Source organism: Arabidopsis thaliana (genome assembly GCF_000001735.4).
Source record: "Arabidopsis thaliana chromosome 1 sequence".
NCBI classification, from domain to species: Eukaryota; Viridiplantae; Streptophyta; class Magnoliopsida; order Brassicales; family Brassicaceae; genus Arabidopsis; species Arabidopsis thaliana.
This window is the reverse complement of record NC_003070.9, coordinates 23,910,193-23,924,410: the sequence shown is the minus strand read 5'-3', so window position 1 is coordinate 23,924,410 and position 14,218 is coordinate 23,910,193. Positions and strand designations below refer to the sequence as shown.

At 34.1% G+C, this 14,218-nt stretch overlaps 3 protein-coding genes across 3 annotated transcripts; 1 reads left to right on the top strand and 2 right to left on the bottom strand.

Annotated features, from left to right (window-relative positions):
* Positions 1-15: 15 nt before the first annotated feature.
* AT1G64405 (uncharacterized protein) lies at positions 16-894 on the bottom strand. The gene has a single exon (NM_105116.3). It carries the CDS (start codon positions 609-611, stop codon positions 255-257), a length of 357 nt encoding a protein of 118 aa, NP_564834.1. The 5' UTR covers positions 612-894; the 3' UTR covers positions 16-254.
* A 3,681-nt stretch (positions 895-4,575) lies between these two features.
* On the top strand, positions 4,576-8,841 carry LACS3 (AMP-dependent synthetase and ligase family protein). Its single transcript, NM_105115.4, has 17 exons — positions 4,576-4,884; positions 5,160-5,223; positions 5,323-5,412; positions 5,567-5,623; positions 5,752-5,800; positions 5,891-5,967; positions 6,184-6,223; positions 6,298-6,392; positions 6,469-6,636; positions 6,724-6,834; positions 6,920-7,007; positions 7,097-7,163; positions 7,246-7,321; positions 7,419-7,922; positions 7,998-8,180; positions 8,274-8,393; positions 8,556-8,841. Exons 1-17 carry the CDS (start codon positions 4,730-4,732, stop codon positions 8,607-8,609), a joined length of 1,998 nt encoding a protein of 665 aa, NP_176622.1. The 5' UTR covers positions 4,576-4,729; the 3' UTR covers positions 8,610-8,841.
* Positions 8,842-9,174: 333 nt separating this feature from the next.
* On the bottom strand, positions 9,175-13,387 carry GH9C2 (glycosyl hydrolase 9C2). The gene is made up of 8 exons (NM_105114.3): positions 12,885-13,387; positions 12,475-12,687; positions 12,150-12,350; positions 11,300-11,389; positions 11,042-11,206; positions 10,305-10,938; positions 10,143-10,211; positions 9,175-10,061 (listed from the first exon to the last, which is right to left on the bottom strand). The coding sequence occupies exons 1-8, from the start codon at positions 13,080-13,082 to the stop codon at positions 9,769-9,771; spliced, it is 1,863 nt and encodes a 620-aa protein (NP_176621.1). The 5' UTR covers positions 13,083-13,387; the 3' UTR covers positions 9,175-9,768.
* Between the last annotated feature and the right edge of the window lie 831 nt (positions 13,388-14,218).

Here is a 14,218-nt window from a genome sequence, read left to right as displayed (position 1 = left end):
AATAATCTAGTTACTAAGAAAGAAAAAATATTAAAGCGTAATAATTTTTCAAAGTATATATGAAATATATGGTACAATGGTATTACATCGACCTCAAACTAATCTAACCAAGAAAATATTTATCTGAAAATGTAATGAGCAAAAATGTTATATAGTTCCGATCATCATGAGATTAAAAAAAATGCTCTAGAACCAATATATGATGATCATCATGATCAAACTCATTTTTATCATAAATCACATCTTTAGCATCTTTATCTATCCATTTCCTGGACTTCTGGACACTCCAGGATGCTCTCTAAAGCCGGTTCCCATGCTATCGATGAAGGTGATGATGATAGTGATGAGAATGACGAAGCTCTTATGATCCTCTTCTCTAGCTCTACCATAACGTCTTTGGTAATCATCAAGTTTCCATCATGACTCCTATTCATCTGAAGCAAAAACATGTCCAATTCATGTCTTGTAAGCACGATCTTTACCTTCATCCCACCATGACCATCTTCATTGTCATCACCATCAAGTTTGAAGGACTCTTTTGCTCTTTCTGTCACCTCTATCTTTCCTTCTTCCCCTTCTCCTTGCATCCATCTCTCCATGCAATTGCCCATCAATTCCCAAAAAAAAATGTAAAATCTTAAGAAATGAAAAGAAAACCACGGATTTGTTTATTTTCTTTGAAAATAAGTGATTGACATGAGTGTGAATATATATATAGAGGGTCAATTAATTAGCAAAATATCAATCAAATCTTTTTTTACGGATTTGTCTTTTAAAAGCCTTTGAAATTTCCCAACGACTCTCGTAATTATTCTAAGAGAAAGTGACATAATTAAGATTTTTTTAAATTCAACAATGTAATAAAGAGTATATATGAGTATACGTTAAAACTTTATGAATTATTTCTGCATGGTGCGTAAATTATTTTTTCTTTTAATAATCAACACACCATTTAAAGTATCGTATTGTTGATCCATCAAATGGTCTGAGAAATATTAAATACTTTAGAATAATATTTTTATTGAATAGTTCCCATAAAAAGACAACCGTTAGGTTAATGTCGACATCAACCGCTCGGAACCTATTGCCCGACAGTGTCACGGACACAGTGCAAAGACTTTTAAGAAGCGGCTATTAAATTAACATTAAAGTGATATAGATTAATTACTACAATGTTTTGTTTTTTATTCAAAACCAAATAAACCACAAATTTTAATTTCAATCTCGGTGACTTTTTTCATGTTTTATGATTTGTTTTCGTCAGTACGTAGAAATTTCCTATTCACGTGCTTGGACCAGATGTGAACACTAATATATCCGTAGCACTTTTTTTTTTTTTTTTGGCTCAAACAAATACTGTATAGATCGTTCTCATATGTCCCCGGAAATTAATGAAATGTCGGGAGACAAGTGCCAGATTTTAGGTATGACTTTCAGGACATTATTGAGTAATTAAATAGCCTGATGTCATTACATATACAAGTAGAATATAGGAATGTTTTAAAAAATCTTAATTTTTGATTGGTTCTTAAACATAACAAGCTCTACATTTCTATTTCAGCTTAGGTTTAATCAATCTCCGGTTTTGTTAGATTTATGATGTTCAGTTAATGGATTGTTATAAATCAGATTTGGTTGGGATCAAGTATCCAAAATCAACCCCTAGTTGCTTGATTAGTTGAGTTATGCAACCGAAACTGAAACCAACCTCAATCTCATTTTGGTTCGGTTCGACAACAGAAAATGTAAGTTGGATTTGAAGCTGGATACAGGACATACAGACGTCTGTAACGTAAAGTATCCAAGGCCGCCTCTGACATATAAGTGAATCTAATGGGCTACAAATGTAACTTATAAGCCTAAACTAAAGCCCTATTTGTGAAATGAAACTGACCCATACAATGATATTACATAGAACATCAAACTGGCCCATACAAATTGTATCATACAATGATGTAAACTGGCACAGCATTAACATATTTTTTGTTTTTCAGGACTATACAAATTTTCAATTCAACGGTTGCACTAGCATGACAAGAAGAACTAAAAACCAACCTTTTAAACTATTGCTGAATATAGTTATTTTCTAATAGGGTTCGAATGTATAACACTTGAAAACCATGAGATACAAATCAAGACCACGAAGTACAAGGTTTGGGTTCTTTCATATTTGTTCGTACAAAAAAAAACTTCCAAGATTTTCAAATCCGTTAGTTAACTTCTTCCCTTATCTTATCTATAACGACTTGTTCCCTTATATGCAACGACTTGTTGTGGTTGAACTGCATATATAGCTTCGTAATCCAAGTCAATATATTTATATAAAGGTACCAAGAATCTTAAGGATGTGGTTTGAAACATTCAAAAGATCATACGACTTTTTCTTTGTTATAAACAAAACAAATGCTCACAAGTCTTCATTTAGAAGAATTCAAAGTCAACGGTATGAAACTTCGCCAAAACGACAAATAAGCCGTCGTACTAGTTTTGGTTGCATCTATTTACATTAAGGAATTGGTGACGAAATCAACTCTGTAATTTTCTATAATCAGTTTTTCGTACGGACTTTCGTTCTTGACTATTGACATGAATCCCACCTTTATGTTTCATTTATCCTTAAACTAAATCATGTAACAAGAATTTTAAATTTAGTTCAAATTTCATTTGCTTTAGAACAAACAAATTTTGATTTGTTAATAACGTTAAATTTGAATATTTCTCATTATATAACTAGTCTGAACTCATAACTTATGTCAGAAAAAAAAATATGCAGAGGAAATCTATGGATTTTAGTTTTCTTGATTAGTCAATACTCACTAAGCTTATTTATAAATTAAAAAGCAACATAGTGACCGTGACAAAGCAAGGTTATCATGAATAAGAATTGATGAATTTCTATTTGTACATATATTAATTATAATAAAATGGAAATAGAATCGCATATATACATTAGACATGGAAATTGAAGGGCGACTAAGTTCATAAATATGGATCAATGATGTAGAATAACTAATTAATAAGAGTGGTCCGTTATTGATCAAACTTCAATTGCCTAGTTAGGTACGAACTAATCCAAATGCGACGTGATGGAAAAAATGATAGTGGCCCGTATCCATAAATTTCGTTTTTAACTTTATATCCTATAATGTTGTCCACGAAAAATGCCAAGATTATAAATAAGTTCGTAAACTTTTTTTCTATTTCAACTAACACCTAATGAACATAATGGCGGTGCGAAAAGAAATATATTGATCTCTATTCAGATGATAATGATACTAGGGATCTACTTACTTCATAAAGTTATATAACTTTATCAATTTTAAAATAATTATGGTAGAATAAAATATACATCAAAGATTTAATCTTAATCAGAGTTTAAGTTTTGTTATCATGGAACAAAAGTACCATTCCATTTTATCTTGCATGCCTTCATCATTCTCGGTTACGTTGGTCCTCTACGAAAATGTATTCTTAAACACTCTTCAATGGAGTTTATTCCAATCAATCTCACACACACAAAAAAAATTTGATCGATTGACGATTCTAGGTGACTCACTTGTGCTCCAATAAACCTCTTAGCTCGAACCTTCTGAATGAATTGGAGTGTTTGTCGTAGCTGATTATAACAAACTTTGAAATCCGTTTAAAGGAAAACGGAAAAAACAAAGACACCACAATTTAATGAAAATGTAGTCAATGGATAATATAAAGATAATTCGTGACACAAAGGAAAAAAAAATATAGTCGGATGAATTCATGTTTCTGTCATATATTTGTCTTGCTCTTATCCCGAATCTCAAGTAAAAATCAAAATCAGACCAAATGTTTCATTACTTAACTTCATGCCGCTTCCAGATGTTGGCAACATATTTTTAGTCAACAAGGGTTTTTATGGTTATGGTTAACCACTATGTATGGTATATATTTCTGATAAAGTGTTTATTTGTATATTGATTATATTTTAAAATGTCATATACTCATATGGCCTCTATAATATTTGGTTAGCAATATATTATTACTGTTTTTATAAGTCAAATCTCAATATTATAAGCAACGATCTTACACTTGTGTGCTGTCAATAGAAAGTGGTAATTTAATAATTTGATTTTTTTTTTTTTTTTAATTTTCGTATAGTACTTAATTACTTAGAGGTCTGGGTCATTAGAAATATGTGACTAACATGTACACCAGTTATTAGATCCCAAAATGTTAACATATCCTAAAAGCAGTAGAACAATGATACAAGACCCAATATATATTTTATGTTTCCACATTAATTTACATTTAAATCAATTGTTATATCATTCAAAATGTTTTAACAAATGTGGAGAAAAGTCAAACTTTATAAGTTTATATCACTGTAACTAGTCGAGAATAGTCATTCTGATCATAAAATACGGAAAGGTAATAAAATCAAAAGTGTATTAACACTTTATTATGTCTTCTTTTTTATTTTTTGTCAAATTATTTCCATTTTGTTAGTTGATAAATAGACAAAATTTAATTAGCTTCATTGAGGGAAAAAAAAATAATATTTAATTTTCTTATAAATACCACCCAATATTGAGGATTGGTCAGCTACCCTCGTGTCCTTGAAATGTTTTGTTCCTCAATCATCATTATAACATTCACACCCCATTTTAAATTTCTCTCTACTTGCTCCTTTTACATTTCAACGAACAAAACACATGTATACATAGAAAGAAACGCAAATACGCAGATATAATAAATGGCGACTGGTCGATACATCGTTGAGGTTGAGAAGGGAAAGCAAGGCGTTGATGGAGGAAGTCCATCGGTCGGTCCAGTGTACCGGAGTATCTATGCTAAAGACGGTTTTCCTGAACCGCCTGATGATCTCGTCAGTGCATGGGATATTTTCCGGTTAGATATCTCTTTAATTACCTCTCTTCTCTCAGAGGAACATTAGATTTTCCTTTAGAAAAGTCAAATTATTATTGCAAAAGTCTATAGTCTTTGACTTTGACATTCATATGAAGATTTAATATATAAAAAAGTAGGTAATTATCCTCATATGATTTCAGCTAAGAATCAAGCATGTTGCTTTTGTGTCAAATGTTCATGACGCTATTGATTGATAATAACAAAAACATTGATATGATTTTTTTGTTGTTGTGGATGTTCCGTTTTGATTACAGTTTATCTGTGGAGAAATCTCCAAATAATCCTATGCTTGGTCGTAGAGAAATAGTTGATGGAAAAGTAAGCAATCACCAACTAAATTATCAACCTTAATCAAAAAATAGTTAACTAAACAAATATGTGTTTTCTGTGATTATGATTTCTATTTCCTTTCAACAGGCTGGGAAATATGTATGGCAAACTTACAAAGAAGTACATAATGTAGTGATTAAGCTTGGAAACTCTATCAGAACTATTGGAGTTGGAAAAGTAAGTTATGTCCTAAAACAATGTTTTTTTCTACGTTTAAACCATACTCCATTTTTGTCCCCAAAAAAAAAAAAAAAAAAAAAAAAAAAAAAAAAAAGAAACCATACTCCATTTTATAGTGATGCATCTAAGATTTCAACAATTTGTGGACCAGGGAGATAAATGCGGTATTTATGGCGCCAATAGTCCTGAATGGATTATAAGCATGGAGGTAATAATATAAGAGTGACATCATATTGATTAGCATAATTATATATGGTGATGAAATGATGTACCATTGTTCTTCACATTCACTAATTTTAATCATTTTATAGTAATTATCAAATTTTCATGTTTCAGGCTTGCAATGCTCATGGACTCTACTGTGTACCTTTATATGACACTCTAGGTGTGTACCATTTGTCTACTCCATTGATTGTTTTTTTGGTTACAATCATATTCATGTATGTATAATAGTTTGGCTGATGCATTTGTTTAGGTGCTGGAGCAATAGAATTCATCATTTGTCATGCTGAGGTCTCACTTGCTTTTGCTGAGGAGAACAAGATTTCTGAGGTAATTTCTTATCAGACAAATGTTGTACAAGAGAAAGATAAATGAGCATATGTCAAATCTCTTGAGTTGATCATTAGCTGAATTTTATGCTTCTATGAGATTCCAATTCAAGACTAACTTCACAATAAGTGGATTAATTTACATCTTTTTTATACTATCTTACTTCACATTTGGGAGTTTCTAACCACTAAAACAAGGCGATTTTTTATGTTTCAGTTATTGAAGACAGCTCCAAAATCAACTAAATATTTGAAGTGTAAGCAAGCTCTTCTTGTGTTTGATTCTTTGATAAAAGTCCAACGAATGATTTTTATTTTCTGTTTGGAATAGATATTGTGAGCTTTGGTGAGGTTACAAATAATCAGAGAGTAGAAGCTGAGAGGCACAGATTAACAATATATTCATGGGACCAATTCTTGAAGCTAGTAAGAAAATCATATTTTTATTCTACTTTAACATCAGAATTATCAAAATCATGAATATATATTACTTAATTTGAAGGGCGAGGGTAAACATTATGAATTACCAGAGAAGAGGAGAAGCGATGTTTGCACCATAATGTATACAAGTGGCACAACTGGTGATCCTAAAGGAGTATTGCTTACAAATGAGAGCATTATTCATCTCCTTGAAGGTGTTAAAAAATTGCTTAAAACTATTGATGAAGAGGTATAACTTATTCTTGTTTACATCATCACTAGCTACTAGGTCACTATAATAACTTATAATTTGTTTTCATTGTGAAAAATGTTACAGTTAACCAGTAAAGATGTATATCTCTCATATCTACCTCTGGCTCATATCTTCGATCGTGTGATTGAGGAGCTGTGTATTTATGAAGCAGCCTCTATCGGATTCTGGCGAGGGGTAAATTAAGTTATATAATTTGTTAATTTTGTCTACAGAATATGCTCATATAAGACTCATAATTCATCATATGTTTCTTCATCAGGATGTTAAGATATTGATAGAAGACATTGCTGCATTGAAACCGACTGTTTTCTGCGCTGTTCCTCGCGTTCTAGAGAGAATATACACCGGTAAATACTTTGCAAGACAAGTAAATGTTTTGAAATATATTGAAGTTATTTCTTCTTAACTATTATGATCTGTTTATGTCAATTTTCAGGTCTTCAGCAGAAACTTTCTGATGGTGGTTTTGTAAAGAAGAAATTATTCAACTTTGCATTCAAATAGTAAGTGTATCATTTTTAGATCAAGAAACAGAGTTTTATAATTCAAATATCTGTTTCTGAAACCTTTCGATACCTTGAACAGCAAACATAAAAACATGGAGAAAGGGCAGCCTCATGAACAAGCATCTCCAATAGCTGACAAAATTGTATTTAAAAAGGTGAAATAGTAAAAAAAAAACTACACCCTCTTGATCCTTAACCTTGTGACTGTTGGAACAAAACCAAATCTTGAAAGATTAAACAAAATTGTTTCAGGTAAAAGAAGGGTTGGGAGGAAACGTGCGTCTTATCCTCTCAGGAGCAGCTCCTCTTGCAGCTCACATCGAATCTTTCCTTCGAGTTGTCGCGTGTGCTCATGTTTTGCAAGGATACGGTCTAACAGAGAGTTGTGGTGGGACTTTTGTGTCCATTCCAAACGAGCTTTCAATGCTTGGAACGGTTGGTCCACCGGTTCCAAACGTTGACATAAGGCTAGAGTCAGTTCCAGAGATGGGTTATGACGCTCTTGCAAGCAATCCACGTGGAGAGATTTGCATCAGGGGAAAGACTTTGTTCTCTGGATACTACAAACGTGAAGATCTCACTCAAGAAGTCTTCATTGATGGATGGCTTCACACTGGTGATGTCGGTGAGTGGCAACCAGATGGAGCCATGAAGATCATCGACCGTAAGAAGAACATCTTTAAACTGTCTCAAGGAGAATACGTTGCCGTTGAGAACTTGGAGAACATATACAGTCATGTCGCCGCCATTGAATCGGTATTAGTTGAAAATATAACTCTTAAGTAACCGTTACATAAAACTTAGCTAATGATCTGTTAAAACATTTTGCAGATATGGGTATATGGAAACAGCTATGAGTCTTACTTAGTGGCTGTGGTATGTCCAAGCAAGATCCAGATCGAGCATTGGGCCAAAGAACACAAAGTTTCAGGAGACTTTGAGTCTATCTGCCGAAACCAAAAGACTAAAGAGTTTGTCCTTGGAGAGTTCAACAGAGTAGCCAAAGACAAAAAGGTTTGATTTGTTCATGATTCTTCTACTTATAAATTCTTGTTTTATATTTTCAACATTCTTTTAACTAATAAAATTGTGGGTTTTGTCTTACAGCTGAAGGGATTTGAGCTGATCAAAGGTGTTCATTTGGACACAGTCCCGTTCGACATGGAAAGAGATCTCATCACTCCTTCTTACAAGATGAAAAGACCTCAGCTTCTCAAGTACTATCAGGTATATTAAAAGTCTATTCCCTTTATTTTCACATTAGAAAACATTCAAGGCTACATAGTAAAACCTTAGATTATCTCTTCTTTGGATTGATGGTGTTTCGAGGTCTACTGAAATCGGATGATCTTAACCTAAAAACCATTTTCTCTTTTCTTGTTTACGCAGAAAGAGATTGATGAAATGTATAAGAAAAACAGAGAAGTGCAGCTACGAGTGTAAAGAAAGGAAGTTGTTGGACAAATCTCTCAGGTTTATATGTTTCTCTTATCACTCTAATTCATATTGTTATATGTCTCTATGCTGTGTTAATATCGAAGGGTTTTTTTCTTTCTTTGCTTGTAAACAACCAAATCTTTTATTGTTCTTAACATTCTCCTGTTTTATGTATTTGTATTGATATTTTAATAAAGTTCTCTGTCCACTAAATAATTTTCATGTTTAGCAGTTTCTTATTAGATTTACTGTTTATATTCTTAACTCATTAGCAATTAGATTCAGTGTAACTAACTTCTAAATTAGTGTTTAACACCTTATAAGTTATAATAAACAGAGGGAAAATGCTCCAAAGTGATGGTCAATTTCTTAGTGAACTTTTCAAAACAAGTTTTTGTTTTGCTGGTAAATTTTAAAGTTTATCATTCTATAGAAGACAAATAAAACATGTCATAAGATGAGAAAATCATCTACGTTTTAGTTGAGGAAAAGATTCATAGTAACTAACTACAAAAAATAAATGGATTAACACTTTGTAGAAATTAAATAATTTGGGGAAGCTTACTCTTTGCTAGTTTCACTTTTTTGAATATCACTAATCTTTCAAAGTTGTATGTATAGAAGACAAATACCTAACATAAATTGATAACCACCAAATCACATATCATTAAGGACTGTTGTTGAGTTTTACAACTGCCATAGACCCACCAAGAAAGATGAAACACAAAAGGACAAAGACATAAACATGTGTTTTGAGCTACAAGGAATGAAAAAAACAATCCTTGCAATATCTCACAAGACCCCTTTTTCTTTAAGAGAAGGAAGATCTCACAAACACTATCTTTCTCTATCTTCCTCTCTCTTTTACTATATATGATTTATATATAAATTTTGAAAAGCATTGAACTTAGAGGAGAAAGAGGATGAGCACTTTCACTCTTCTTTAATTTTTTGAAGAGTCTTCACTTTGTCTCTTCACACCTTTCTTCAACTCTTCTTCAACCCTCTTTTTTAATATTCACCAGAGAAACCCAAAAGTAAAAATGAAGATAAAAGACTAAACCTTTTAACGTTCTTGACGAACCAGAGGTAAAAACCAACGACTTTCTTCTTCTCACGACCTATACACACTGTGATCTCCTTTGATGTTGTTGTTGTTGTCTGATCAAGCCAAAGTGTAGCTGGATACCGCGACATTTGCAGGTGTTGTTGAGTGAATGTAGACGAACTCTAGGGATTTTCCGGATGGCAATGAGTGCATCCACGAGGGTAAACCGAACGAGTTGCCTGATCTCGAGAGTCCCCAGATTGGTCCATAGAGATTCTTGATCGAAAGGTTGAGACTTTTCAGAGGTCTAGAAGATTTGTTAATCACAGTTGTTGAGTATCTGTAGTAAGTCCTTCCCTTTGAGACCCATGAACTAGTTATCTTCTGAACTATAGCCACTGGACCAGAAGCTGCACAAATAATTAACAGAATCAAGTCTCTGTTCCATAGAAACTCATAGATTCTCATGTCGACAAAAGAAGCATATATACCTCGGACTGGAGTAGTCACTTTCGGTCTACGAATAGGCATTGGTCTTCGGACAACAGGAGCAGGAACCACTGCAGTGAACCAACAACAAGATAAGTAAACTACTTTGAGTTTCAAACTTCTCCTCAATGACATTGGAATGGTTTAGAATATCAGACTCAAACCTGGAAGAAACTGGCTATAACCGGAATGACCACTGCTGAGACGAGCAAGAACACCAAGGAGTGGTGCATTGTTGTAAGTAGCAGGCTCAGTCTGCTCATAGTTATCTCTCCTGTCAGCGAAATTGTCGTAAGCATCAGGGCCACCGACAATAGCACCAGTGAGAAGGTTCGGGTCACTGCCTTTACGGCTGAACCAAGTGGCATATCCACCTCGGCAGGTGACAAATGTACGGTCCACCTTGACAGAGACGATGGAAGAGCCTCTGTGGTGAACTCTCTGAGGGAAATTGTTACCATAACCAACCATGTAGCTGGTAGCTCTCGGGTTATCTCCAAGAATATAATCCACCTGAGATTTAGCAAAGGAAAGAAGCTGCGAAGGTGCGACATTTCCCGCGGCACATCTCAAGTTGCTTCGAGAAGAAGTTAGGTAATCTGAGTAAACCGTGGTCAAGAAGGAAGCGCTTGTGACAAACTGCATATTGTTCCAACGTTGTCTGAAAATCAAACCACCTGGTGTCTTCTGAATGTTCCTCGAGCTTTTACCCAACAAGGAACACATAAAGGAATCAGCTTTCTCTTGATACTTCCTGAACACAGGTGCGTGACGTCCTGCTTTGCCTTGCATCAAAAACTGTCAAAGAAAGAAACAAAATAACCGGTTTAGTATCAAACCAAGATTGTCAAAACCGGTTAACCACAAAATTCAAAAATTGGGTTACGCTACTAATACTAACCTTGGCAACAAGGGTTTGAACACCAGCGTACTTAACGTCCCAACCAAACTCAGTCATGGACCAACCGGTACCACCCATGGCGTCACCGTTGCGACCCAAGTAGTCCAAGTAGAACTGATTGTTCGAAGCTTGGTATAGCCACGCAGCGGCCCACAATAACTCGTCCTGATCATTGAAATTAAGAACAGTTTCAGACATCGGAACAATTGATAAAGCACTTAATTTTAATCTCAGATTACAAAACCTGTGGGATCTTACATTGTAACCGCTGACGGATCGGTAGTATTTCTGGGCAACAGTGATACTGCTGTCGTATTTTCCTCTGTATTTGTCGGCGAAATCAAACAACTGTAACCAAACAAAAAATGGAATTAGGGTGGCAAATCCGTAGTAAAACATTAAAGACAAGGTTAGTTTACAAGTTTTGGGTGGGGAGTGGCGTTTTCGTTATATTGTTCAAGAAAAGAGGTTAAATTGGAGAAAGTTAGTTACACAGTTTAAGCACCGACAGCCCAAGGCACGTGCGTAACTTTTTTTAATTAAAAACAACAAAAATAGAAATTTAAGATTGAACGGCTGAGATCATAACAAGATCTGTTCAGTCACAACACAAAAAACCCGTGATGGACGGAGAACGACGTCATTACAAGATCAAGGAAACGACGCCGTTTGGATGGTTAAATTAGTAAGCCACTGTGTTTAAAATTAAATTCTACATCCAAAAAAACAGTTGGAATATCAAATTAGCTAAACTCCTGATGACTCATATAACTAAAGCAAATCTCAGAAAACTTTCTATTTTAAAAGCTTTTTTATAAAAAAGAATTTGCAATCAGAATGAAAACAAAAGAACAATTTCAGGTAAACATAATTATCAGATTTGTCATTATCACGTTAATACTAAATGACGCCTTCAAAAAAATAAACGCCTAACGTGCACGGAAAATGACATTTAAGTGAGTTTCTACTGAGTTCTGCAGTGCAATAATAACGTGTCTGCGACTTCTTAAACGTAACTGCCTGTAGTAATTAAATATACCCACACTTTATGCTAACGTAAGCTTCCTCAATAGTAGTAAAAAGGCGCCGGAAATAAAAAGTTTTTTACCTGATAGGCGTGAGTGAGTAGTAGCCTAGAGTAAACAGGGTTAGATCGGCGGAAAACAATTGATGCGGCGGCCATGGCGGCTGCTGTTTCTCCGGCAAGATCCGACCCGGGATTACTCGGATCTATCCTGTAAGCTTTCCGGTCCGTCGTCATTTCTTCCGGTCTCTGCCAACAGTAATGGTCGGTGTTGCCATCTCCAACCTAAAAAAAAATTGCAAAAATTAAATTAAAATCATCAAAACTCAATTTCAGTTTTGTAATCATTAATTAACAGTATTAATAAATTAAATAGTATTTATTAATTAAAATATAGTCAGTATTAAACCTCGCCGTAAAGGACGTTGGGCTCAGGATGGGCTTTGATGAAATAATCAGTACCCCATTTAATGGCGTCAATGGAGTTTCCAAGCTCGCCGTTGGCTTGTAATTGATTCCCGTACTCAATCACACTCCACGCCATCATCGTCACCGTGAAAGCCATCGGTAATCCAAATTTCACATTGTCTCCGGCGTCGTAGTAACCTCCGACCAGATTCACCTGATCAACACAAAAGATTCTAGTTAGTACTGTATGAAACACGAACAATGTTGGTGACGACGTTGTCTGAACGGAAAACAGATCTATAGCTAATTTACTGAAATGTTGTCTGAATAAACTCAAAATCAAGTGGAAAACAGAGCAACAATGTCGGAAACAAAATCTAGAAAGAGAGAGACAGAGAGGGAGAGACATACGCCGCTTGATTTGCCGTCGGTGAGACCGGAGTGAGAGCGCCAAGTGACTCTTTGGTTACGAGGAAGAACACCAGATCTCTGAGCTTCGAAGAAGAGAAGACTCTTGGAAAGAGCTTGACCATAATCATGACCGGAGAAAGCTACCGGAAAACAGAGAAGAAGCAGTAACAGAGCAGCGACAGGCGCAAATTTCTCCATGGCTAAAAAAAAGAGAGAGAGAGAAATGCCGGAGAGAGGATCAGCTAAAAAGCGCTGATATAGGGAGAGCAGAGAGTGAGGAAAGTGGCCGGAGAAGGAGAGAGGAAGAAGAAGAAGATGGATTGGTGATTTGTGAAGACGAAGAGACGAGCTTAAGTGATCTTTATATGGAAATGAGAGGAAGGAGAAAGCAGGAAGGTACCAAGAGACAGAAATTTTTGACAGTTAGCTTTCATTTAATGATAATTTAATTTCCTTTTCATTCATTATTATGTTTTATTATTCACATTTCCTTTTGATTTTATTATTATTGAGTATGATTATCAAGTGAGTACTTTTTTTATTTCGTGTTTTAAGTGTTGGTCGAAATTTTGAAATGTACATCATCTATGTATACGTTTAAGACAAAGATTTTTCTTTGATAGAAAATTTTGTTAATTAATCAGGTGGAAAATTGTGACTTCCGCATTAATCATAAATTAATTACAAAAACAATTATTCTATTATTTTTATTAATGTTAGTTAATTGCTTTTTGTAGGAACTCAGAGTAATTACAACAATATTTTGGAAGAAATAATAATTTATTAGTTATGAAGAAAAAATGAAAAGGAACAAAGTCATGTGAGTGTTCCCATGAATCTTTCTTTTCACATAGGGGCGGCAAGGTGGTAAATGAATGTGTTTACATTCACATAAAGTAATAGTATTACTAAAACGAGTTTTGTTATTAGTAAAGGTAATATTAATGGTTTGATTAAAATTAATCTAATACTATCATCAAGGCGTTATATGGTAAGTATGAAGACTGAGGAGTTTTTGAGGCAACACACACAAAAAAAGGTGAAAAAGGTAATTTCCTACTAACTGAATTTGTTCGCCTTTGTGTCAATTCTCCTTAATACCCCTTAATGTGAACGTAACATTTCATTGCTAGGTCTTATTTTTAAGAATTTTAAAATGCCACGAACCTTATATAATTTTAAGATTAACACGCTCCATTTGTTTTCAAATTTTTAGCACTTTTCAAAATATTGAAAACTAGTGCATTTTAGAAATAAAAATAGTATGTTTGAAGTATAACACCATAATAATAGTAATTTGGTATAATTTTTCTTGTTTTCGATATGTCATAAAA